The 23,811-nt window shown below is 43.1% G+C and overlaps 1 protein-coding gene across 1 annotated transcript in view; it reads right to left on the reverse strand.

Moving 5' to 3' along the window:
* The window catches only part of usp39 (ubiquitin specific peptidase 39), a 51,145-nt gene extending 27,576 nt beyond the window's left edge, over nucleotides 1–23,569 (reverse strand). Inside the window, exons 1-7 of the mRNA XM_073060549.1 lie at nucleotides 23,464–23,569; nucleotides 18,841–18,925; nucleotides 14,124–14,218; nucleotides 10,953–11,089; nucleotides 7,131–7,283; nucleotides 5,481–5,706; nucleotides 371–445 (exon numbers count right to left, since the gene is read on the reverse strand). Coding sequence (XP_072916650.1) covers nucleotides 371–445; nucleotides 5,481–5,706; nucleotides 7,131–7,283; nucleotides 10,953–11,089; nucleotides 14,124–14,218; nucleotides 18,841–18,925; nucleotides 23,464–23,530 — 838 coding nt within the window. The 5' untranslated portion in view covers nucleotides 23,531–23,569. The remainder of the gene's footprint in view (nucleotides 1–370; nucleotides 446–5,480; nucleotides 5,707–7,130; nucleotides 7,284–10,952; nucleotides 11,090–14,123; nucleotides 14,219–18,840; nucleotides 18,926–23,463) is intronic.
* Between the last annotated feature and the right edge of the window lie 242 nt (nucleotides 23,570–23,811).

The following is a 23,811-nucleotide window of genomic DNA, read 5'->3' on the forward strand; positions in this document are numbered from 1 at the left end:
TGACAGGAGCCATGCTGGTCTCCTTGGACAAAAATAAATAAAGTGTGATTGAGGAATGAGTGTGAGTTTTCAGAGTCCAGCGAATCAGTGATGACAGTACAAGCCCAAAGGACTAGCCATCTACTCTTGCTCCTATTTTCAATATTTCTGTTTCTAAAAAATCTGGGAATATACTTATTATCATCAATTCCTCACCACATTCACCCAATAATGTATTGCTTTCTAAACTATACAGAGTTCCTATAACTAAAGCACTAAAGCATCTGAACTGTAAAATCTCTCATAACTCTTCAGACAACATATATATACATTCACATATTACAATGAAGTACAATTGTGCTCATGAGTTTTTTTATATGGAACTACTTACTCTTTTTCTTCTTGTTCCCTCCTAAAGCCATATGAAGTGCATTTAGGAACCAGGACAGGAAGTCAACAGCATCACCTGCAACAGCACACAAATCATAAACATAAGCGATTCTGCAGATGCTGGAAATATTGAGCAATACATAAATTGCAGGAGGTACTCAGCAAGTCAGACAGCATCTACGAGGGGGTATTAAACAATCAATGTTTCTGGTGGGGTGATCTCTTCCTGAAGCTTCGATGGGACTGCTTATTCCCATCTGTAGCTGCTGCCTGACTTGCTGAGTGTACCTCCAGTGTTTTGTGTGTGTTACAATAACAGACAAATAATTCACTGGAATCATCCATTGCAAAGGTCTTTTTGGGAATTATCAAGACAAAGTCTGTAATTTTCATGATTCTCTTTAAAAATAAAGAAATTAAATTGAAAACTACAGGATACGTGGTTATGCACCAAAGTATATTAAAAATAAAACTAGTCTTAAATATATCCCTGTTGGAATTTCACAGGCTGTAGCAATAACAACACTAAAATAATATACTAGAATAAGAAACGCTGAATAAGCAGTAGGTATGTCAGCAACTTACAAAAGCAGAATGTAGAACTGAATAACAAAGTGCTAGGGGAACTCAGCAGGTCAGGCAACATCTATGGAGACGAATAAACGTTCAATATTTCAAGCTGAAATCCTTCATCAGCACATAGAACTTTGTCTGTCAGTAGATTATTAGTGTTTCACTGTATTATTGTAAATGCTCATCCATAGATGCTGTTGTTGCCTGTTCCTTTTTCCTAAATTATAAGTATCACAGCTCAAAGAAACTCATATGAGGAGAGATTGAGTCGCCTGGGCCTGTACTTTCAGAAGAATGAGATCTTTTTGAAACATATAAAATTATGAAAGGGATAGATAAGATAGAGGCAGGAAAGTTGTTTCCACTGATAAGTGAGACTGGAACTAGGGGACATAGCCTCAAGATTCGGGGGAGTAGATTTAGGATGGAGATAAGGAGGAATTGCTTTCCCCAGAGGGTGGTGAATCTGTGGAATTCTCTGCCCAATAAGTAGTGGAGGCTACCTCAGTAAATATATTTAAGACAAGGTTGGACAGATTTTTTACATTGTAGGGGAATTAAGGTTTATGGGGAAAAGACAGGTAGATGGAGATGAATCCATGGCCAGATCAGCCATGATCTTTCTGAACGGCGGAGCAGGCTCAACGGGCCAGATGGCCGACTCCTGCTCCTATTTCTTATGCTCTTATGTTCTCATTCTACATTTCTTCATATTCTGAGAGTTTGTACCTCAAACACTAATACAACTGTAGGGTTATTGATTCATATTTTAAAATTTTAATGTTTTACTGGATTCTGGCAGTCATCATTCAAACGCATTGCAATTCTACACAGATCACACTTATCAAACAATATAAATTAGCAGTTAAAATGAAAAATAATGCAAATACAGGAAAGGACTGAAACAATAAAGGTTTCTCTCTCCACAAATGTTGCCTAACCTGCTATTTTCAACACCTTCTGTTTTTATTTTATATATGAAGTACATCTGTATTAGAACATATGCACTTAAACAAGCTTTTTGGAGACTAGATGCAACACACACAAAATGCTGGAGGAACTCAACAGACCAGGCAGTATCTACGGAAAAGAGGATAATCGACGTTTTGGGCTGAGATCCTTCATCAGGACTGCAGGAAAAAAGATGAGGAGTCAGAGCTAGAAGCTGGGGGGAGGGCGGAAGAAAAACTTGGTGATAGGTGAAACCAAGAGTGGGGAGGAGTGAAGTAAAGAGCTGGGAATTTAATTGGTGAAAGAAATACAAGTTGATTGGAGAAAGGGGAAGGCTGGTAGGAGAGGACAGAAGGTCATGGAAGAAAGAAAAGGGGGAGAACACCAGATGGAGGTGATGGGCAGGTAAGGAGGTAAGGTGAGAGAGGGAAAAGGGAATAATGAGGGGGGAGAATTACCAGAAGATCTAGAAAAAAGTGTTCATGCCATCAGGTTGAAGAATACCCAGATGGAAGAAAAGTGGCTAAAGTATTTTGAAAAGCAGAAATAATACTAGGAAATTGTCCAATCATCCCCTCAAACCCGTTCTGCTGTTTGATGAGATCACCAGAGCTTGGTGTAGATTTAGGGTGAGAGGTGAAAGATTTAAAAAGGGAGCTGAGCAACAATTTTTCAAGGTGAGTATATGGAATGAGCTGCCATTGAAAAAGATGAGGCAAGTACAAGAGTATTATTTAAGAAACTCTTGGTTAAGTACTTGGAGGGGCTCGGAGGGTTATGGGCAAAACACAGGAAATTGGGACAACAACACACACAAAATGCTGGTGGAACACAGCAGGCTAGGCAGCATCTATAGGGAGAAGCGCTGTCGACGTTTGGGAAATTGGGACTAGCCGGTTGGACACCAAGGCTGCATGGACTGTTGGGATGAAGAGCCTGTATCTGTGCTGTATTGCTCTATGAAAGATCAATTATTTAGTTAACTGCCCCATATTCATCAATACCTTTAGTTAATAAAAATCAACAAATTCAAAACCAAGAATTGATCGACATGAGGTAGAGAATTCCAAACAAGTCAACCAACCAAACACTACTCTGAGCATTTCCCACATCAGCCCCATCCTCCTCCACAAACAGAACAAAATAGTTTTTAAAAATCGGTTTCCTTAATATATCTGATCATATTACTGCTTAATTCAAATTCCAGGGAAAACTACCCTGGTTTATGCAGCCCCTATTTTTATAACACTACATAATATTCCCCCCACAAGACAAATCTAACCTTTTTTTAAATCTGGTACCTAGTCCTCCAGGTGATCTTATCAGGACTTTGTATAGCTGCAATATATTAAGACCAGCTTTTCACTGTGTACCTCAGTTCATGTGACAATAATAAACCAATTCCAATTCCCTGGACTGTCAGTCCTCTGCATACACAGTTAGTCTTTTTCATTAGCTTCAGCATCTTTACGTGACATTGAATAATCTATGTCTTATTTGGCCCTCATTATTAATCTTTCATCACTTAGAAAAGTAGTCATTTACATAAAATTCAAAGTGGATGATTGTACATTTGTCTGCATTCAAATACATGTGTCACAATGTTTCTCATTCATTATTAATATGGTTAATGTTGATTTTTCCCTCACTTATGACAAGCCTATAAGTTTACTCCATACTGGTGCAGGTATCTCTGAGCTAATATGCTGCACAGACTAGCCTTTGTGTTCCTGCTTATCACCTTCCAGAAGCTGTCTCCAACCTTCCCCTTCCCTTATCTCACTCCATCTGCCTCACTTGTTTTCCCTCTGTCTCCATCTATCATCAACCTACTACTGTCTTCCAATCCCAACTATCTCTCTTCCCTTACCTGGTGCAACCTGTTCATCAAGGTCCAACAATCACCCTAGGCTCTTGCCTTACCACTCCCCCTGCCCTCTTTATACTAGCCATATCCTGCGGTTCAGGCTCAGTGATAGTACTCTCATCTCTGGGTCAGAATTTTGTTGGTTCAAGCCATTTGACCTAATTTCTAACCCAGTATAAAGAGGAAGGGAGTGGGGTGGTGTCGTGAAAATTCCAGGAAATTGTTTGCTTCTGCAGATTCCAGCATCCGAGGTCTCTTATGTCTCTGACTCAATTCTAAGTGGCTCAGCCTGCATGGCATTAAAAAAAATCTGGGTGAAAATTTTCTAACGAGGCAGCCACAACAAGTCCTTCTCATGGGAATGTTCGGAAAGCTTTAACAGCTGTCCAGAGCAATGCCACCAAGTTAACAGCTGCTAAAGCATTGAATTGTTCTGAATGTTTATAATAGTCAAACATGACATACTTATTAAAATTTTCGGAATACACAAGTGCAGTTAAAATTATTTAAATGAAATACAATAATATTACCAAAAATAACTTGGCACCTCGTAACCGAGCTCTCCATTCAGTAAATGGAGACACCATTAATGTAATATGTTCTTCAAAATCACTCACTGATGTTCTGCGGTTTAGAATCTGTTATATATTTCTTCTTTTCAAAGCTGCACTGAATTCAACCATGATCACTATTAGATAAGTATTTTTTTCACATTAAAGGGATGAGTGTTTTATCACACTCTCAACTCAATACTAAATGTAATATGACTTCAGCCCATATTCTGTTGACTCCAGACCATATTCCTGTGGAAAATAATCCCAAATGCAGTCATGAAATATCTTTCTATCATGAGCTAGTCTACTATCCACAGCTATATTTAAGCTCATTTTACTTGGAGTTGGCAAGGATGTCAGGGAATCCATTTTTTTCACTAGCACAATGCCCTTTTCCTTCCCACTGTCGTATACAAAGCACTTTCGAACCATTACCACAGATTCTCAAATGAGCTACGAACCACATATAAGATTCTAGAATGTATGAGGAAGATAAATACCCAAAGGATCAGCCATAATAACTTTTCTTGATGCTTTTACTTGGCTGAATTGTCAAGTTCAGTACAAATGAAAGGAGCTAACAAAATCCTATGAAGGATTCCATCTAAATTTACATTACTACTTACCTGAAATAACAAGCAAATCATATCACAACTAACAATTTATAATTCTGCATCTTTTGGGTGGCTGGGTGTGGATACGTCTCTAACAACATAGGAGTATGGCGCTCCTTCCTTCTGCCACCCTGCAAGTCACTCTTGGGCAAGGTGCAGTTCTGCTTAGCCCCACTCCCCCATCCACCCCATCAGGGTCACGTGAAGACATGGAGCAGATGGTAGATAGCTATATGAACAGCTGGTTCATATCACGTCCTGGTTACGCAATCACTGACGCTAGGCAGAGAACCTCTGAAGAGTATTGATAATGGCTGGGGTCCCCCATTTTGTAAAGAAGGCAGCAATGGCAAACCACAAATTTGCCAAGAACAATCATGGTCATGGATAGAGAAAATAAGAACAACAGCGTGAAGGGGATCTTCCCCACAGGTTTAAGACAGATGGAAGACCATGACCACCCACGCTAGCAAATGATGATGATGACACAGCTTTAAAGCTGTCAACTATTGTGTTCAACCAGATGCAAGCCACAGTGGTTCACCAACTCACCCTGTTTGGTAATTTGGAAACGTTTCTTGCTGCACAGGACTACAGCCTGCAACATTTCATGAGGAGACACATGAGCTTTGAAGTTCCTGGGATTCCTGAGTTTTCTCATCAGCTCTCCAAACCTCTGCACCAGTAGGAACATTATATCTCCTGGTGGCCGCTTGATATCCTTATAGTTTTCTTCTTCCAAGAAATAGTTCCGTAACGGGGGCACATTTGACAAAGCCTGAAACAGAAGTAAAGAAATTGAATTCCAAAACATGAAAGGCCAGGAAAAGGTGGCCATGAAAGTTTAAAAGCACCACCAAAAAAACCATACTTCTACAATCTAACATACACATGTGTGTGCCTTTATTAACCCTGCATGGACAACATGCATTGTAACTGCTAGTTTATTCTCTTTTCAAGTCAAGTCAACTTTTATTGTCATTTGGGCCATAACTGCTGGTACAGTGCATAGTAAAAATGAGACAATGTTTTTCAGGACCATGGTGTTACATGACACAGTACAAAAAACTAGACTGAACTACGTAATAAAAAAAAACAGAGAAAGCTATACTAGACTACAGACCTACACTGGACTGCATAAAGTGCACAAAAACAGTGCAGGCATTACAATAAATAATAAACAGGACAGTAGGGCAAGGTGTCAGTCCGGGCTTCAGGTATTGAGGAGTCTGATAGCTTGAGGGAAGAAACTGTTACATAGTCTGGTCATGAGAGCCCGAATGCTTCGGAGCCTTTTCCCAGACAGCAGGAGGGAGAAGAGATTGTATGAGGGGTGCATGGGGTCCTTCATAATGCTGTTTCCTTTGCGGATGCAGCGTGTAGTTTCCAACCTCAATCCATGGATGTCAGGCTGTCCCAGATTTGTGGGTCCCAGAATCGGATTAAGAAGGCATGAGGGGCAGTCAGTCTGGCGGACAATACCAAAAAATGATTGAATATCCAGAAGTTGAAATCTGATGGCCAAAGCCTGGAAACTGGAAACCAAGAACCCTGTCCGTGTGTGTAGGTGGGTGGGTGCTGTTCTCATTTTGTTGCTTGTTGGGTTCTGTGTTGTTCAGCCAAGCATTATAGGCATGCTATGTTGGGCCTGCAAATGTGTGGTAACATTGTGAGCTGTCTCCAGCACATCCCTAGGTGCATTAGCTGTTAATGCAAACAAGTCTTTTCACTGTATGACTTGAAACAAGTCTTTTCAAAGTACATGTGATAAATAATTCTGAATCTGAATTCTTCTGTACTCATCATCTTTGCTTACAAACTTTGGATCCATCTTCTCTCTTTCCCCAGCAGTGCCAATATCCACTTCCCAATCACCATTCTCTATCACCAGCACTTTCAGCTCAACCAAAACACTCTTTAACACAGAATCACCTTGATATATTTCTCGTGTGCCTCAGCCTCAACATGACAGTTAAAGGCAAGGAACCAGAATGGCTCTGATTCCTCTCAAAGACCAGGCAAATGTGAAGAACGTGTAGTTTTCTTACTAATTCCTAAACGAACCTACAGACATTCAACAGCTAATACAGCAAACAGAACAGCTACCTGTTCTAATGACTCAGCTGCTCAATCATTTAAGGATCAGCATCATTCATAAAGTACGTGGATCTCACTCTTATCTGATTACTTATATTTTCTTACCTGTAACACCACATTGGCATAATCATTTGCCTTGATATTGTTCAGTCCGACAATCCCTGGTAGATAGGTAGTTCCATCGTAAGCCCGTGACAGTTTGGATTGTTTGTCCAAGTTTGCAATGTGTTGTTTTGTGAAAGTTGGTTTCAACACATACTGCAAGGCAAAGAATAGTGCTATACATGTGACTGTATCCTCAGATATAAAACAACAGAAGAACAACTTTCATACAAAGTTTCAATGCGATTTACTTATCATAGGTGACTGCTAGTCATTGCCAGGACTGTAACATCCCCATCAAGAGAGATAAAAGAGTCAATAGCATTCCAAGTGTACCTTCACCAGAAAGACTATGGCAATTCGAGAAGGTGGTGACTTAAAGGAAGGGCAAACATATATCTCATACTTTATTTTAGAACAAAGAAATAGACTAAAGTCATGAAATGGCTCAAATCAGATCCTTCCCGCAGCCTTTATCTTTGGATAATATTTTCATTATTTCTATTGGATTATACTGTGCCCTAACAACCCTCAACAAAATTTATGCCTTCCAACTACTGATCCGAACAGTGGTATGTGTTTTTCTAATTTTGGGAAAAGCTCTCAGATATCTGAATGTGTGTGGCATCTGTTAGTCTCGCAAGACCATGGATCTGCACCTGGAAAGTCTTGCATCAGTTGTGCCATCACGGTGAGGCAATGCTGGAGCTTCCTCTCCAGGGCGCAGGCCTGGGCAAGGTTTATGGAAGACTGGCAGTTGCCCATGCAGAGAGTCTCCCCTCTCCACGCCACTGATGTTGTCCAAGGGAAGGGCAAGGGCCGATACAGCTTGGCACCAGTGTCGTCGCAGGAGTTGCCAGAACGAGGTTGAAGCCAACGTCGGACTGCCTTAGGGACTCCAGCTCCGGATTTGTCCTCAGGGTTTACTCCCGAAGACTTTCCCATGAGTGGGTATGGCCGCAAGGCAGCGGAGGTTTGGAATCAGAGTTTTCCCTCTCCTAGATGGACTGCCTTCCCAGGCTGACAAGCTCCATCTACCCGAAGCACTGGTTTTAAGGCGCCAGGACCCACCTTCGCCTCTTCTCCTGTCAGTAGAAACAGTTCTGCTGGGCTGAGGCTAAGCCACACGAGAAGGCCAAGAGTTGGACTTGGTTGACAGAGGCTATTTGAGGTGCATGCCGTAAGAAGCACTTTTAGGTAGTGGGAGCTTGTCACCATTACCACTCCTCAACTTGACACCCTTGGAATATTTGAATATCCTACACATAAACCATATGGTTTACATTCGTCATCATCATGTGCCATGTTGTATGACATGGACAATCATGGTCTTCTATTTGTCTGTCTTTTCTTATGCCTTTATCTATCCATGACCATAACTGCTCTTGGCAAATTTTTCTACAGAAGTCGTTTGCCATTGCCTCCTTCTGGGCAGTGTCTTTACAATGGGTGACCTTAGCCATCATCAATTCTCTTCACAGATTATCTGCCCGGCGTCAGTGTTTGCATAACCAAGACTTGTGGTATGTACCAGCCGCTCATACGACCATCCACCATCAGCTCCCATGGTTTCATGTGACCCTGATTGGGAGGGCTAAGCAGATGCTACACCTTGCCCAAGGGTGACTTGCAGATTAGCAGAGGGAAGGAGCTCCTTACACTTCCTTCGATAGAAACACATCACCACTCCGCCACCCAATGGATTATTTTATTTTCCTGAAAATTGTTATAGCTTAGTATTGCAAACTAGAAGTACTCAGATGCAAAAAATGCTTGGTGTGTAAAAGATTCACACCAATACACGAGTTCAATTTGAAATCCTGGTAAATGTTGAGATAAACAAATTCAAATTGATTAGAATGAGAATGTTACCACTGGTCTCTATACAACTGTACTGTTGGTCCAGCCGTTCCTGTTTCTGAGGTTGGTGACTTAGCAAGGAGACAATTTGTGCAGACTTGAGACAAGGTCAGAATCAGTTAGTATAGTGGTCACCAACCCATCGATTGCAATCGACTGGTCAATCTTTGAGACTTTCCCAGTAGATCCCGAAAAATAAAGAAAAAAAAATACACAAATACTGTTGAGAGATTGTTTCCGGGTTGCGGGGTTTTAGTTCCGTTCTTTCTGCCCAGTGCGCATGCGTGTAGCTCCCCCGTGCTACACAGTGCAATTCAGTGGTCCCCAACCACCAGGCCGCGACGAAACGATAGGAGTCAGCTGCACCTTTCCTCATTCCCTGTCTTACCCACTGTTGAACCTGAACACATGCGAGGTCATCAGTTGCCAAAACACAGTGATACCCTCGCACCAGGGATCACTAGTTGGCCTCAGGTAACCGGCCGGCGGGAAATGCCGTTGCTACTGGCCTGGAGCGCGGACAGATGGGCGCCGCCTCTAAACCTGTTTAGCACACCAAATGCTCATGGGGAACCCGGTGCTAAAATATTCGCAGACGACCTAATTTGGGTTCAGGGTTTCATAAGTAGCAGAGCGGCTACCTCGCTGCGATCTACTGTAAGTCATCCCTCAAGCCAAACTTGTCGGCCAATAGAGGAGGCCGATAGGGGAGCGGACGCGTGCCCTGTCGCACTCCTCGCTCAGTCGGTCGCTCTCTCCGGACTGCGACTGCCACGGCACCGGTACAGGAACAGCCACACCTGGCCAAGGCATCTGGCGACAGGCGGGTGGGAGGCTGGAGTTCGGGCCCGGAGGCTATCTAATGAGGCAATGAGGCCCTCAAAACTGCTTCGGCACCTCGAGTCCAAGCACCCTGCACAAACCCGTTCAGTTTTGTGAGCAGAAAAAAAGCAAAATGAGCAAGCGAGACATAAGCTAAGTGCTGAGAGCCACGAAAACTAAATTGCAGTATAGACTGGACATAAAGAACCTGCTTCGAGTCTCGCTGTATTCCGGTCGTGTTTAACACTCCCCCCACCACACCCCGTCTGTCGATTCACAAGAATATTGTCAATCTTAAACCGGCCCATGGTGCAAAAAAATGGCGAGTACCCCAGTGTTTATACGTTGTTTCTACTTCCGGGTTGTGGGGTTTTACTTCTGGTCTTTTCTGCCTCGGTGCGCATGCGTGTAACTAATCGATTTGGGGTCGATCCTGCCTTTCGCTAAGGCTGAGGTAGGGGATTTTGGGCTTAAAAAGGTTGGTGACCATTAAGCTAGTCAATGCAACACCCACAAAATACTGGAGCAACTCAGCAGGCCAGGCAGCATCTATGGAAAAGAGTTAACAGACAATGTTTCGGGCTGAGACCCTTCATCAGGACATCAGCTTACTCTCTTCCACAGATGCTGCCTGGCCTGCTGAGTTCCTCCAGAAATTCGTGTGTGTTGTTTTGGATCTCCAGCATCTGAAGATTTTCTTGTGTTTGTCAATTAATATTCATGGAAAATGGGAACCTGGGCCAAGTTCTGAAGAACTCTTCTAGCTTCACAACTATATTCCAGTATATCATTATCATGCATGAAGGAAACCATCATGGATACAAGCCAATGGAACAATATACTCAAGAGTGGGTCAGACTTTCAATATTCATTCTCAAGATTTACAAGGATATGGTACTGAGGGGTAATGACCCCAAAGAAGCTTTATATCAGAAGTCAAAATTTCATAAGAGGAAAATAAGAGGGAATCTCCTTTCAAGCCCCTTGTTCATTGCTTCCAGGAACACTGGATATAGTTAAAGCTGTGGTTGTCAGGTATGTAACTAGCAAAAGTGTCAAAGGTTATGGGGAGAAGGCAGGAGAATGAAGTAGAGAGTGAAAATAAATCAGTCTAATTCATGTCTTATGAAACCACATGCTTACTGTTATGTCTTCAAGAGAGGAGTCGATGATTTCATAGTTGTCTGGTAAGCAGTAGAACTTCAGCGTGTGCAGATTCAGAAAGACGTGGTGGCCAACCTGAACACTATGAATGTTAGCATATGACTTCAGGCCTCGCCCTGAGAAATACAAATCACTAAAGTCAAAGACAGATCAACGTTAATTCCCTTCACGTTCTTCAGAACTATAGCTATGTTATGGTGTGATTCTTGTGATGTTACTTCAACAAAAGTCACCCATAATCTGAAGCCCAGAAAAAAAAAGTGCCAACATATTTTCATCAAGGTGCATCGCAGAAAGGGCATGATCTTATTTACTGACCATACAGGCCATTCATCCTAAACAGACTCACTGGATACTGACACAGCATGGGACCCAAGAGAATTAAAAACACTTCATTTAGCAAAAGTTATTGACATTGGACAACACATACAAAACGCTGGAGGAACTCAGCAGGTCAGGCAGCATCTATGGAGGGGAATAAACGGTCAATGCTTCAGGCCGAGACTCTTCATCACAACTGAAAAGGGAGCAGAAGTCAGAAGAAGGTGGAATGGTGGGGGGGTGGAGTACTAGCTGGCAGATGATAGGTGAGACCAGGTGAGTGGAAAGGAGGGTGGGTGGAGGAAGGTGAAAAGATGTGAGAAGCTGAGAGAGGATAGGTGACAGCGATAAAGGGCTGAAGAAGGAGAAATCTGATAAGAGAAGACAGTGGATTAAGAGGAGGAGGTGACAAATCAGAGAGAGGTGATAGGCAGGTCATATTGATGTGAGATAAAAAGAGAAGGAACGAGAAGGCCACCAGAATGGAAACAATCAAAGGGGTGGTGAAAATAGAGCAGCGGTTACCAGAAGTTAGAGATATCGAAGTTCATGCCATCAGATTGGAGACTACCCAGACAGAATATGAGGTAATCTCATATGACCTGCTGAATTCTTCCAGCATTTTGTGTGTGTTGCTCAAGATTACCAGCATCTGCAGAATCTCTTGGGTGTCTCTTCATCTCATAAAAAAAAACATCACAAGGGCTGGATCTTGAATACCAGGACCTGAAGTATTGAGGAGAGTACCATTGTGTTCGTTTGAACATGATCGGTATTTCCAACTTATCAGGATTAAATTCCATATTCCATTAGTCTGTCCATCTTACTAACTCATCAATATCAAACTGTAGCCTACAACCCACCTACCCCACAATCAACAACACTATCAAATTCTGAGTTATCTTTGACTTTAATGAATTTCCAGCATTCATATTTAAATAATTAATGTATACAGCAAACATTAAAAGTCCAGCACCAATCCCTATACTCCATTAGCCATACACTTCCAATCACAAAAGTAACTGTTCATTATCCATCATCACCTTTGCCTCCTACACCCTGACCAATTTTGCATCCAATATGCCAACAGAGGCAGCCTGTCTTGTGTATGTGTATGTGTGACATGCCCTCATCAATACTCTAAACTCTGCCATCACTACAAAAAGTGGAAGTCGGTTACAGAAGACCACCCTCAACAAAGCCATAATGACCATCATTGCCTTTCAAAGCATAATTAACTTAGTCCCTCAGAATTAAGGGTTGATGGGTAGAAACTGAATAAATAAAACCAGGAAATGAACTAGCCCTCACCTCACACTCTGTCATTCAGCACCAGTCTGTGTCAACAAATAGCATTCTCTCCACCCTTCGCCTTTCTCTTTTTGTCCCCACATCCCTATTCTGATGAAATTCTCTCCATTGATGACTCCAAACATGTACGGTATTTGCAGCATTTTGTGCTTTAGTTTAGATTTGTAGTATTACGGACCTCTGTAATTAAAGTTCAAAGTTCAATTTTCTTATCAATGTATACTACTTAGAACCCTTGAGATTCATCTTCTTGCAGGCAGCCATAAAACAAAGAAACACAATAGAATCCACAGAAAACCACCCACAACGACCATCACACATCCAAAGTGTAAAAGAGAACAAACTGTGCAAATAGTTAAAAGAAACTAAACAATTAATACATTGAACACACACTGCAGAGTCCCGAAAAGTAAGTGCATAGCTGCGGAACCAGTTCAGGACTGAGTCAAGTGGAGTCAGTCCACGAGCCCTATAGTTGTAGGGAAACAACTGCTCCCAAACCTGGCAGTGTGGACCCAAGACTCTTGCATCTCCCACCCAATGGTAGTAACAAGAGGAGAGAGAGGCTGGTCAAACACAGGCATAAAGCATTTTCCACTTGCGGCCTCAACAATCTTAATCTTGCTCGATGCTTCAATTAGCGCAGAATTATGGAGCTGAGCACGGGTTCATTTATTGCTGTCAAGCCCTGATGCAGCATCTGCAAACCCCCCCTACCCCCCCCAGTGAAGATGACTCAGCCATATCTGCATTCTTGAGAGTCTAATTCGCTAAATCCACAGAGAGATTGCAAAATCACCAGTATGGTCAGTAGTTTCAAAAGTACATCCCTTAAGGGGAAATTACAGGCCACGGACTTCAGCGATTGCAGTTCAGAAGCATATCCAGTTGTTTTGTGAGTGGCCTGCAAAACATTACCATAGGTTGCCAGCACCATCTTGGCAATCTCTGCTTCCTACCATCATGCAAATTCTGAATCCACCTGACTAGCTCCACCTGAATTCAGCCCAATTCTTCCAGATCAGCCTGCCATGTGTTGCTCATCCATCTTTGCTTGTCTGTAGGTTTTCATTGATTCCATTGTATTTATTTGAATCTATTGTGAATGCCTACAAGAAAATGAATCTCCAGGTTGTATATGGTGAAATATACACACTTTGATAATAAATTTACTTTGAACTTTGATGTGGGATCTTGTCAAAGGCCTTACATATAGACTACATCATATAGACAACCTCCACTGCCCTACCTTCATCTAACCCCTTAGTTACTTTTTTCAAAAAGCTCCAAAAGATCTATCAGACATGACCTTCCACACACAAAATCATGTTGACTATTCCTGATATTATCCAATTCCTCATTGCTCTGGGACATTTTTCAACATTCTCAAACCATTCAAATTCATTACATTTTTCATTTGAGCAAGTCTACTTATCACAATTCATATGAAAAGAGAAAATAATTTGTATCATGAAAATTTCGTCAGTAATATTACTAAAGATCTGAAAGTAACCTTACCTTGAAAGTATTTGCCGCACACCAAGCAGGCATAAACATTGATGTGAGAAAGGGAGACGGAGCACAGCTTTTCAAAGTCAAAATCCAGCACACTCCTGTTTGTAGGGATTGACAATCATTAATCAAGTTCTAAAGCTTTAAAGTGATTGAAATAGTCTAATGTGGAAGAGGAAGGCTTCTATGGTTTTTCATGCACTGATGCAATGTAGTTAAATAAAAGATAAAACTCTGTCTGAAAAGAAATCTCATCTCCATTTCTGAGGATGCAAGATTGTAATTGTACTCTGAACTTCTCTCCCTATAGTTTGAATTAAAATGTTTCGTACGTACTGTTTCATTTAATCACAGCAAATAGGGAAATCTGAAATCTTTTTATGATGTTGTATTAACAACCCTTTTATCTAAGTATAAAAATAATTAGGCCTCCAAGAGGACCACGACCTTGTCATGGTTTAGAGGTTTGCGTGCCTCAATGACCCAGAGAACTATGCTGGCTGGAGTCAGGGCTTTATGCTTTGCCTCTTGGTAGAGTCACCCATGTCAAATAGGTCAAAGGCTACAGGCCAGACTAAGAGTGATCCACAGGTCCTCCAGGTTCGAGGATTCAGGTCAGGACTAATAACCCTAACTTGTAAACCAAAACTGTTATGGAAACAGCAATGAAGAATCCTTCTACATCTGAGTGGCCAATGACAGATAGAGATGGAAGACCTTCAATGCTGCCCTAAACACCAGTGGCATAACAGGCAGTAAGTAAAGATAATTAGGGATGAGGAATAAACAGAAAAGATTCTGAAAATGCTGGGAATACAAAGTAACACACACAAAATGCTGGAGGAACTCAGCAGGTCAGGCAGTATCTATGGAGGGGAATACATAGTTGACATTTTGGGCCAAGATCATTCAAACATCAACTCTTTATTCCTCTCCATATATAGGTGCTGCACGATTCACTGAGTTCCTCCAGCATTTTGTATGTGTTACTATGGGCCTAGGAATATGACTTTTCAGTTTGTTCTACCCATGGATACTGCCATGTTTGCTAAAAGGGAGAGCACAAAGTCATGAAAACATTTCTTTCTCCACAGGATATCAAAAGGAAAGGCAAAGATTCAAACTTGGTCATGAAACAATGTGAGAACAATGTGAGCATCTGTACTTACTCGAGAGAAGAACACAGAGTTTATCGAAGTGAGGCAAAGCAGCAGCAAGGTCACAGACCCCATACAGATTACAGAGAAGGTGTTTGCTTACTTGAGGCAAATTAGGGTAGACAAATCCCCAGGGCCTGTCAAGGTGTTCCCTTGACACTGTGGAAGGCAAATGCAGAAATTGCAGGGGCCCAGGCATAGATATTTACATCAACCTTCGTGACAGGTGAGGTACCACAGAATTGGAAGATAGCTACTCTTGTTCCACTGTTTAAGAAAGGCTCTAAGAATAAACCAGGAAATTAATGGCCAGTGAGTCTGACAAAGTTACTGGCACATATTCTAAGGCACCAGATGTATGAGTATTTTGATAGAAAGGGACTGTTTAGGGATAGTCAGCATGGGTTTGTGCATACTTGTTCGTATCTAACCATGTTTTTCTAGTAAGTTACCTGGAAACTTGATGAAGGCAAGGCAGTGGATGTTGTCTACATGGACTTCAGCAAGATGTTTGACAAGGTTCTGCATGGGAGGTTGGTCAAGAAGGTTCAGTCACTTGGCAATTCAGGATGAGGTAGAAAATTGGATTAGACATTGGCTTTGCAGGAGAAGCCAGAGATTGGTAGTACATGGTTGCCTCTCTGACTGGAGACCTGTGACTAATAGTATGCTGCAGCAATCAGTGCTGGTTGTTTGTTATATTTGCAGATGACACTAAGATTGGGGCTGCAGTAGACAGCAAAGAAGACTATCAAAGCTTGCAGTGGGATCTGAACCAGCAGGCAAAATAGGCTGATAAATGGAGATAGAATGCAAAGAAGTGTGAGGTGTTATATGTCAATAGGACCAACCAAGGTAGGTCTTACACAGTGAATGGTAGGGCACTGATGAATGCAGTAGAACAAAGGGATCTGGGAATGCAGGTCCATAATTCATTGAAAGTTAGGTAGGGTTGTAAAGAAAGCTTTTGGTTCATTGGCCTTTATAGATTTAAGTACTGAGTACAGGAGATAGGATGTTTTGTTGAAGTTATATAAGACATTGATGACGCATAATTTGGAGTAGTGTAAGCAGTTTTGGTGAGGAGAGATTTGATAAAGGTATACAAAATTATGAGGGGTATAAATAGGGTAAATGCAAGTAGGATTTTTCCTCTGAAGTTGGGTGAGACTACAACTAGAAGTCATGGATTAAACGTGAAAGGTGAAATTCATAAGGGGAACATGAGGGGAAAATTCTTCATTCAGAGGGTGGTGAGAGTGTGGAACAAACTGCCAGCACAAGTGGTGAAAGCAATTTCAATTTCAACATTTAAGAGAAATTTCAATAAGGTACATGGATAGGAGGGGTTTTATGGTCCAAGTCCAAGTCAATGGGACTTGACATTTTAATAGTTCAGCGCAGACTAGATGACCCAAAGGGCTTGCTTCTGTGCTGTAGTTTTCAATGACTCTACTTAGCAGAGTTAGAAGGGGGCATGAGAAGGCCATGAGTACAAGGTTAATCCCAGGATTCTTAGCAATGTGGAGGGAAAGCAGGGTTCTTAGTGTCGAAGACCATAGATCCCTCAAAGATGCTGTGTAAGTTGAGACAGGGTTAATGCGGCGTATGGTGTGTTTGCTTGCATTAGTCAGGGGGTTGAGTTCAAGAACTGCAAGGTAATGTTGCAGCTCTATAAAACTCTGGTGAGACCACACTTGTTGGATATTATTGTGTTCAGTTCTGGTCACCTCATAGGCAGGATGTGGAAGCTTTACAGCGGGTACACAGAAGCTTTACCATAATGCTCAAAAATACAACTGCAGATGCTGTGGATCAAAGAATACGTACACAACGCTGGAAGAACTCAGCAGGTCAGGCAGCATCCGTGAGAAAAGAGTAGCCAACGTTTCGGGCTGAGACCCTTCATCAGGAATGGGGGGGGGAAGAGAGGGCCGAAGCCCAGTAATAGAGATAGGGGATGGGGTAGAGCCTAGAGGCGCCAGGTGGAAAACCAATCAGAGGAAAGATAAAGGGGAGAGGGGATAAGCATGAAAGAACTGTAGAGATAAAGAAGCAGAAAGTTGAAAGGGGAGGGAGGTAGAGAGGGACCTGGGATAGGGGAAGGGGGAGGGGGAGGGAATTACCAGAAATTGGAGAATTCAATGTTCATACCACCAGGCTGGAGGCTACCCAGATGATAGATGAGGTGTTGCTCCTCCAACCTAAGTTTGGCCTCATCATGGCAGTAGAGGAGGCCATGTATGGACATTCTAGATGGGAATGAGAGGCAGAGTTGAAGTGGGTGGCAACCGGGAGGTCCTGTCTATTGTGACGGACGGAGCATAGGTGCTCAACAAAGCGGTCCCCCAATCTGCGTCGGGTCTCGCCGATGTAGAGGAGGCCGCACCGGATGCAATAGACGACCCCAGCAGACTCGCAGGTGAAGTGTTGCCTCACCTGGAAGGACTGTCTGGGGCCCGGAATGGTGGTAAGGGGGGAGGTGTGGGGACAGGTGTAGCATTTGCACTTGCAGGGATAAGTGCCAGGTGGGAGTTCTGTGGGGAGGGACGTGTGGACCAGGTAGTCGCGGAGGGAACAATCCCTGCGAAAAGCTGAGAGGGGTAGGGAGGGAAAGATACCATAATGCTGCCTGGATTAGAGTATATTTCTTATGAGGAAAGGTTGAGTAAGCGAGGCCATTTCTCTTTAGACTGAAGGCAGATGAGAGGCGACTTGATAGAGGTACATAAGAGGCACAGATGGAGCGGACAGCCAGTGCTTTTTTCTCCAGGGCGGCAATAACCAATACCAAAGAGGCACTTGTTTAAGAAGAGTGGAGGAAAGCTTAGGGGAGATGTCAGAGGTAGGTGTTTTTGATAACAGCGAATGGTAAGTGCCAGGAACACACTGCCAGAGGTGGTGATAGTGCTGATAAGATATAGAGACTTTTAAGGCTCTTAGAGAAGCATATGGATGAAATGGAGGGTTATGGGCTGTGTAGAAGGGAAGAGTTAAAATTGTTTATGGAGGAAGTTTATATATGTCAGCACAACATTGAGCCCAAGGACCTGTACTGTGCTGTACTGTTCTATGTTCTAATAGAATGGATACAACAACTGGAATATAAATTTTTAAATTAAAAAGTAATTTAGGAGGGAAATTAAAACACTAGGAATACACAGTTTCTAAGTGGGATGAAAGCTAAAACAAATCTGTAAAGATATGGAATTAAGATGGGGAAAATGGAGAAAAGATGCAGATCAACCATAAACAACTTGGATGATAAAGCAGGCTGAAGGGAATGAATGGATACTCCATTTCTTTATTGCTATGTGCAATGTGTCAACATCATGTCCCAGTCTTGACCTCACTAGCAGCTCAGGTTTCAGTAGTGTGACATTTCTATATTCTACATTCTCAGCTTTTCTCAGAGACAATGATTTGCAGATCATCTCTCTTAGAATACACATTCATTGGTATACTCAAATTTTTATGTCTATCATGTTACTAATGTTATTTGATTATTAAACCCAGAAGCCTATATTTTACAGGATTACGAAGAGACAGATGAGCCTCATACTCACCTATTGATGGTGTCCAGATAGGGGCAATGTCGACTTCGGTCATCTTCCTCCTCCTGACATTGAATTCTCATGATCTTTGAAGGCACTGATGAAAAAAAAGCTGTTATATTACTGTTATCCCATAGATAATATAATCAATTTGTTTCATTGACAACAAAGAGATAATCAATCAATTAAAATGTTCTTAGCACAGTTGACTGAAGTAATATTGCCAGGGACAATGGGATCTGCTTCCGTCTGGTAGGCGCTTCAGATCCCTCCAGACTAAGACTAATAGGCACTGGAGAAGTTTTTTCCCTACTGCGGTCACTTTGCTGAACAGTTAACTGTCAGCTATTACTTGGATTGCACTACCTGTATGTATAATCTATATTTTCATTTATATTTATCATTATTATTGTTATGAGCAGAGAGACAACATCTGCCGGAAGTAAATTCCTTGTATGTGCATAGGTACTTGGCGATTAAAGTCTGATTCTGATTCTGATAAATTCCCAGTTGCAAGATGGCGCTGCAGAAACACAGCAACATGGTGCAGGCAGCTTACAAAACTTCTAAATACATTTCTTCTGAATTACCCTTACTATAATCTGTAGCCTCTAATTCCCCTTTAAGTAACGTTTTTCACACCTAGCGATTTCACAATCTTCTAAAGTAGTGGTCACCAACCTTTTTAAGCCCAAGATTCCCACCGGGGCAGAAAGACCAGAAGTAAAACCCTGCAACCCGGAAGTCAAAATAATGTATGTATACCAGGGGTCACCGCCCTTTTTTGCACCACGGACCGGTTTGATATTGACAGTATTCTTGCAGACCGGCCGACCGGGGGGAGGGGGGGAGGTGTTAAACACAACGGGAATGCAGCGATACTCGAAGCAGGTTCCTTATCTCCAGTCTATTCCACAATTTAGTTTTCGTGGCTCTCAGCACTTAGCTTCTGTCCCGTGCTGCTCATGTTTTTTCCGCTGAAAAAACTCAATGGGTTTGTCTTTAAGTGCAGGGTGCTTGGACTCAAGGTACCGAAGCAGTTTTGAGGGCTTCACTGCCTCATTAGACAGCCTCCAGGCCTGAACTGCAACCTCCCACCCGCCACCTTGGTCAGGTGCGGCTGATTGTGAGTCGGGTGAGAGGACAAGGTAAGGGCTGGAGGTCCCCGTGCCGGGGCCGCAGCGGTCGCAGTCCTGAGAGAGCAACCGACCGAGTGAGGAGTGCAACAGGGTGCCCGCACCCTTTTTAGGATCTATCGGCTGACAAAAGTTTGCTTCAGTAGTTCACAGCGAGGTAGCTGCTCTGCTACTTACAAAATCCTGAGCCCAAATTGGGTCGTCTGCGAATATTTTAGCACCGGCTTCCCCACGAATATTCGGTGTGCTAAACAGGTTTAGAGGTGGTGCCCATCTGTCCGCATTCCAGGTCAGTCACAACGGCACTTCCCGCCGGTCACGCGAGGCGCCTGTGACCCGAGGCCAACCAGTGAACCCTGGCGCGAGGGTATCACTGCGTTTAGGCGACTGATGACCTCGCGTGTATTCAAGTTCAACAGTGAGCGTGATGGAATGAGGAAAGGTGCAGCTGACTCATATTGTTTCCTCGCGGACCGGTGGTTGGGGACCACTGAATTACACTGTGTAGTGCGGGAGAGCGATACGCATGCGCATTGGGCAGAAAGAACGGAACTAAAACCCTGCAACCCGGAAACAATCTCTCAACAGTATTTGTGTATTTATTTTTCAATTTTTTCTGGGATCTACTGGGAAAGTCTCAAAGATCGACCAGTCGATTGCGATCGACGGGTTGGCGACCACTATTCTAAAGGAATCAGCAGACTTTAACCAGACTTTAAGGTAAGTCACCAGTGCCGAAAGAGCAGGAGGAGATGATGAGGACCTACAGGCAAGACTGCCGTAACAGAGGGGAAATAAGGGATTACTGCATTTTATGATTCACAGAGTCATAACCCACTCTGGACACAATGAGTATGTTGGTAAGACACAAAGACTTCTCTATACACCAAATTGACCAGACTGCTGATTCAGAGAAGGCAAAAGAAGACGGTCTGTGGTCATAACAAACTTTTTGTGGTGCTCGGTTGCAACAGTCTTGTCACACGATTGTTCCCCCAACGTGGAATATCTAATGATCAAGTGCTGACCATTCTACTTAATAAGAGTTCTCAGTGATCCTGACCACTGTTTTCATACCACCAAAGGCCGAGGTTAAGCTGGAACTTGAAGTACTGAGTGTCACCAACAGCAAACAAGATAGAGTCGTGTCTGTTTTTAAGTCACTGTCAGAGACTTCAATCAGGCTTGTTCGAAGAAATCTCTACCCAATTATCATCAACATATCACCTGCAGCATCAAGGGTCCCAACACATTCAACCACTGCTACACTACAATTAGGAAAAGCTACCATTCCTAGACCACACTATGGAAAATCTGATTACCTAGCTGTCTCCTCCTACCTGCATAAAAGCAGAGGCTAAACATCAAGGCTTAGCGATAAGGACAATAAAGAGGTGGTCACAGGAGGTGAAGGAGCGGCTACAGGATTGCTTCAAGTTGGTGGGCTGGGCCTTGTTCAAGGACTGGACCGAGGATCTGAACAAGTACACCATGGATGTCACTGACTTTTAAAAAACAGTCATAGTGACTGGGTCCCCAAAAAAATCATTCAGAACCAAATTTTATCAGAAGCCTTCGATGAACCATGTGATCTGCTGAGGCCCAAATCAGTGGCTTTCAGGTCAGGAAAGCAAGTTAAATACAAGATGTCCAGGTACAATCTCTGGAAAGCCATCTCACATGCAAGTGGCCATTCCAGACCATACTTGAATCACTAAAGGATGCTTGACAGCTGTGGCAGGACTTGAATGCTATCACCTCCTACAAAATGAAACCAAGTAACATAGGTGACAGATCTTCTCTCCCAGATGAGCTCAATGCCTGCTCTGCTCACACTGACGTCAAAACATGGAGGCACCTTCGCAAACTCCCACAGCCACTGATGACTCCGTGATGCTGATATGAGAGCATCCTTCAGGAGGGTGGAACCAGGGAAGCATCCAGCCCTGAGGAGCACCTGTGTTGAGCACCTGTTCTTCTCTGTAGGCTGCCTCCTTATTATTTGAGATGAGGCCAATCAGTGTAGTATCGTCAGCAAATTGGAGTTGTGGGTGGCGACACAGTCATGACACTACACTGATTGGCCCGATCTCAAATACTAATGAGGCAGCCTACAGAGAATAAGTCACCACCCTGACACAGAGTGGTGTCAAGAGAACAACCTCTCTTGTTGCAAAAAACAAAGGAGCTGGTTGTGGACTACAGGAGGAATGGAAACAGGCTAACTCCTATTGACATCAATGGATCTGGGGTTGAGAGGGTGAACAGCTTTAAGTTCCTTGGCATAAACATCACCAAGGATCTCACGTGGTCTGTACATACCAGCTGTGTGGTGAAAAAGGCACAACAGTGCCTCTTCCACCTCAGACAGTTGAAGTTTGGTATGGGCCTCCAAAGTCTAAGAACTTTCTATAGGGGCACAATTGAGAGCAGCCTGGCTGGCTGCATCACTTGCTGGTATGGGAACTGTATTTCCCTCAATCGTATGACTCTGCAGAGAGTGGTGCGGACAGCCTGGCACATCTGTAGATGTAGTCTTCCCACTATTCAGGACATTTACAAAGACAGGTATGTAGAAAGGGCCCGAAGAACCATTGGGGACCCAAGTCACCCCAACCACCAGCTCCTATCATCTGGGAAATGGTTTTGCCGCATAGAAGTCAGGACCAACGGGCTCCGGAACAGCTTTTCCACCAGGCCATCAGACTGCTTAATTCATACTGACGCAACTGTATTTCTATGTTATATTGACTATCCTGTGGTACATAATCTTTACTATAAATTGCACATTTAGATGGAAATGTAACGTAAAAATTTTTACTTATATATATGAAGGATGTAAGTAATAAAGTCAATTAAATTCAATTTATAAGACTGATGAAAAAGAACAATTAAAGTGGAGAGAGAGGAAACTAGTACTAGGAACAAACATATTTACTTCACACTTTTAAATTTAAGAAAATATAATGGGAGCTTGTATGTAGATACGGCCATCCTTAACCTCAAAAGGACAGCCTAGATAAAGAGTTAGGGGTGTATGAGAGAAAGAGTTCAAGGAGTGGTGAGGAGTTAAGAGGATAAGGGGCCTAGAGAGTTAGGAGTGCACAAGGTGGAAAGGGACAATGCTTGCAACAAACTAAGGAGTACATCATAGGCTATGAGTGAATAGAGTGTACAAGAGATTAAATGGTTAGGGGTGCAAAAGGGGTGGTAAGGGGTTAGGGGTTGTAAAATGTCATTAACAGTAAGGGTCATGGAGTGGTAAGGGGTTAAGGGTTGAAAGGGGTCATAAGTGGAAAGGGGTCGTAAGTGGTAAGGGGTTAAGGGGCGGGGGAGGTGGAAGATGAGGTCACGTGTTCCTCCCCCGACCGTTCCGGGACGACAGAACAATCTGGAAACCAGCCGACGAGCGGTTCTGCGTCCTATAAAACCTTCCATCCCAGGGCCCGCTCCTCCCCCCACCCCACCTCCCGAAGCAGAAGTCGGCCCGCTCCCTCACCTGACTCCTGCTCCCCCTCATCCCCGCCTTCAGGCTCTGCCTCTCGCTCCCGCTTCACCGCCGCCATCTCTCCGCCGGGTGGCCGACCAGCAGCTTCCCCGGCGCTTGTGCGCAGGCGCTGCAGTGGCTGACCGGCGTCAACAGATGGTTCTCATTGACAGCAAATGTCATTATCCTCTCAATACTGCTGCATGCATAAGGTCAAACTATTGCAACAGGTAGAAAAGCTGTTAGATTGCAGATATTTTCCAATTTACTCAGACTCGTGAATCTAATACTCCTCGCCAGCAGGATGTGAATATACTCAATGGCTTGCATTCAAAGTTCAGGCAGGTTTTTGGACAATAG

This window comes from Hemitrygon akajei, chromosome 1 (assembly GCF_048418815.1).
Source record: "Hemitrygon akajei chromosome 1, sHemAka1.3, whole genome shotgun sequence".
NCBI classification, from domain to species: domain Eukaryota; kingdom Metazoa; phylum Chordata; class Chondrichthyes; order Myliobatiformes; family Dasyatidae; genus Hemitrygon; species Hemitrygon akajei.